This window comes from Atractosteus spatula, chromosome 19 (assembly GCF_055471065.1).
Source record: "Atractosteus spatula isolate fAtrSpa1 chromosome 19, fAtrSpa1.hap1, whole genome shotgun sequence".
In the NCBI taxonomy this organism is placed as follows: domain Eukaryota; kingdom Metazoa; phylum Chordata; class Actinopteri; order Semionotiformes; family Lepisosteidae; genus Atractosteus; species Atractosteus spatula.
The window spans coordinates 7126427-7129316 of record NC_142724.1 but is presented as its reverse complement, the minus strand read 5'-3'; the positions used below and the strand labels follow the sequence as shown (position 1 = coordinate 7129316).

The 2890-nt window shown below is 43.2% G+C and overlaps 1 protein-coding gene across 1 annotated transcript; it reads right to left on the bottom strand.

The window, feature by feature from the left end:
• Nucleotides 1–862: 862 nt before the first annotated feature.
• Nucleotides 863–2177, bottom strand: id1 (inhibitor of DNA binding 1, HLH protein). Its single transcript, XM_088937393.1, has 2 exons — nucleotides 1638–2177; nucleotides 863–1436 (listed from the first exon to the last, which is right to left on the bottom strand). Exons 1-2 carry the CDS (start codon nucleotides 2004–2006, stop codon nucleotides 1401–1403), a joined length of 405 nt encoding a protein of 134 aa, XP_088793519.1. The 5' UTR covers nucleotides 2007–2177; the 3' UTR covers nucleotides 863–1400.
• Nucleotides 2178–2890: the final 713 nt, after the last annotated feature.

Sequence of the window (2890 nt, the reverse complement as noted above, 5' to 3'; positions counted from 1 at the left end):
GTCTACCAAAAAATCCTGAAGGAGAATGTCCGGCCATCTGTTCGTGACCTCAAGCTGAAGCGCACTTGGGTTCTGCAGCAGGACAATGATCCAAAACACACCAGCAAGTCCACCTCTGATTGCAGTTGTTGCTGCTAAGAGTGGCCCAACCAGTTATTAGGTTTAGGGGGCAATCACTTTTTCACACAGGGCCATGTAAGTTTGGATTTTTTTCCCCTTAATAATAAAAACCTTCATTTAAAAACTGCATTTTGTGTTTACTTGTGTTATCTTTGTCTAATATTTCAATTTGTTTGATGATCTGAAACATTTCAGTGTGACAAACATGCAAGAAATCAGGAAGGGGGCACTTTTTCACACCACTGTATGCTCAATACTATACCTTTGACCCATATTTTAAAAAGGAAATACAATTTGTGGGTAGTCCTATAAATAGTGAAAGAGCTTTGGATCGATGCCAAAGTACGACTGAGGTTAATTTGATTACTATACACAGATTGGGTAACTCTCGTGTTCTTTTAAATGGTTCGTCTGCAAATGAAATCACTGTCATTATTTCTCAAGTACAGCGTTTGTGAAAAAGCTCGTTCTCTTAAATTTAACATCCTCGGACAAAACGCAAAGCCTGTAGTAGGATAAGGTATTTCTTGCATTTCCCTATTTTTAAATAGTTTAAATGTAACCCTCACGTCTTCAGCGTGAACTGCATGTCATGGATGCATGATGCTTTAATTGTATGATTATTCTTGATGGCTGTAATTGGGCCACATTTAACTTGACACGATCAAATTAACTGCTATAATTACTATAAGTTGTATTTCCTCGCACTCCACCGTACTCAAAAAAACACAAGTAAGGCGACTTTCAAAATACTTTGTCGTTTTAATAAAACACCATTTAGGTACATTGTAAAAAAACAATATAAACTTTCACATCATATAGCATTGTAATATACAATACAATAATAGCTCAGCAATCTGAGAAGTTGTCATTTTTTACAAAATATATCCCCTACGTGTACATTTGAAAATAGAGAAAGAAAACAGGCAAAAAAAAATAGATCTCTCGTAAAATTTTCAAATCGGAAGCACCAAACAAGAGTAGTCGTTGTGATGCAAAAGGTGGAACTGACACCAGCGCGGTCTGAGCGTCTTCAGCTCGATCTGGTCCCAACACGCTCGCTGCAGGAGGACAGCTCTACCACCGGGTGCCGAATCGCAGGACAGCCCTCTTCGTGTCGTTTATACAGTCTTTTCTACTGCGGGAGCTTCACTATTCCCTACTTGGTCAAGGTTAACGAAGTGATGAATCGTCACTCATGTAGGCACCTTGTTTGTTCTCGTCGTTAGGTCTGTTGGCTCCGTTGTGCCGAAGACGGGTTTTGACAGCTGCAGGAGAAGTCAGCGACACAGGATCCGGTCGTCTGAGCATCCATTCTGAAAAGGACGAGAAAATGCAGACGTTAGGTCTCAAGCACACAAAAACGTTTCACGTTGCCGAACCCTGATCACAACCATCTCCCCTTGCTTTCAAGAGACGAGCTCCGACCTGACAGGCTAATAAACCCCATAAATATATATATTTTTTAATCACTCGCTCGATATTTGCATGCATTTCAAGATGAGGGTGACATTTACCTCTACGGTGATGCTTGCAATCTCCGCGTTTAGGGTTGTCAGAGGGGACCGGGTGAGGGACGAGCCATTTGCCGCCTGCTGACGGTTTAAACCCGGGGAGTCGAGCTCCAGCTGCAGGTCCCAGATATAGTCAATGACGTGCTGCAGGATCTCCATCTTGCTGGCCTTCTTGTTGGGCGGCAGAGTAGGAACGAGCTCCTTCAGTTTGCTGTAGCAGCTGTTCATGTCGTAGAGGAAGACGTTCATCTGGTCGTCCAGCAGCGGGATCTTGCATTTGGAGATGGCCAAGCTCTGCTCGGACAGGCACCGCACCACATCCTCGCTGCCGGTCTTGTTCTTCAGTGCGCAGGTAGATCCGACAACTTTCATCTTGGTTGTCTTTTTTTGCCGTTCAAGCAAGGTAATGTTTTCCAGTTGGAAGATCTGCGAGGTACAGAGAAAGCTGAAAACTGCTCGACGGTTCACGGAAGGACTTGAGGTTCAAAGAGTTGCGTCTTGGATTGTTATGCCTCTTTTGGTCAATGACAGCTTGTAACGCGAGTGTCGCCAGGCGTCTGGTATTTATTGTACTTTGGGCTGTTGTGGGCGGGGCGCCCCCTCGGTTATACTCGAGGTGGAAAGCCAATGGGAAGCCGATCGTCGCTGGAGAGGGTGGGTCCTCCTTCTCGGACCTGGCCAATCCGAGCCTGGGCTTGGTTATCAAAATTTACAATCTGTTAGGGGATGGTGTTACAAATGGAAACAAATGTGTTTTTTTATGGGTGATATGTGGGAACCCAGCTGTCCGTCCCACTGGGACTCTGCAGGTGTAGAGATTGCCTCGAGACATGGGTGGGGGGCATAATCAGAAGAATGTTGCAATTACTTTAGGATAAATAGGCTTATAATTGTACGCTGTAACCGCACTTGGCAGAAAAGGGCATATTTCTCTATCAGAGCAAATACATACAAATAATACAGTAAATATGAGAACGAGTTCGGTCCCGCAGGGTTTATATACGTTGGTATAATATTAAAAATCCCTGGCCTGAAAACAAAACGCAATCCATTCAATTTAAGTCACGTATAATTATGTAGTTTATTTTGCTGTAAAGCCGTCTGCATTTGTATAAATAGCCTACCTGAAGATTTCATCAAATAAAGCATTTTCTGGGGCCAGTTTATTCACGCTCTGGAGTGACTGAGTTTATATTTTCTGTGGTTTGGAAAAGCTGTCAATCAGTCAATGATTTTTAAATACATCTGTCATGTTT

Coding starts and splice junctions, on each gene's coding strand:
- id1 (XM_088937393.1), bottom strand. CDS start 2,006: ATGAAAGTTGTCGGATCTACCTGCGCACTGAAGAACAAGACCGGCAGC. Junction 1,437..1,637: donor TTGCAAGCATCACCGTAGAG/GTAAATGTCACC, acceptor CGTCCTTTTCAG/AATGGATGCTCAGACGACCG.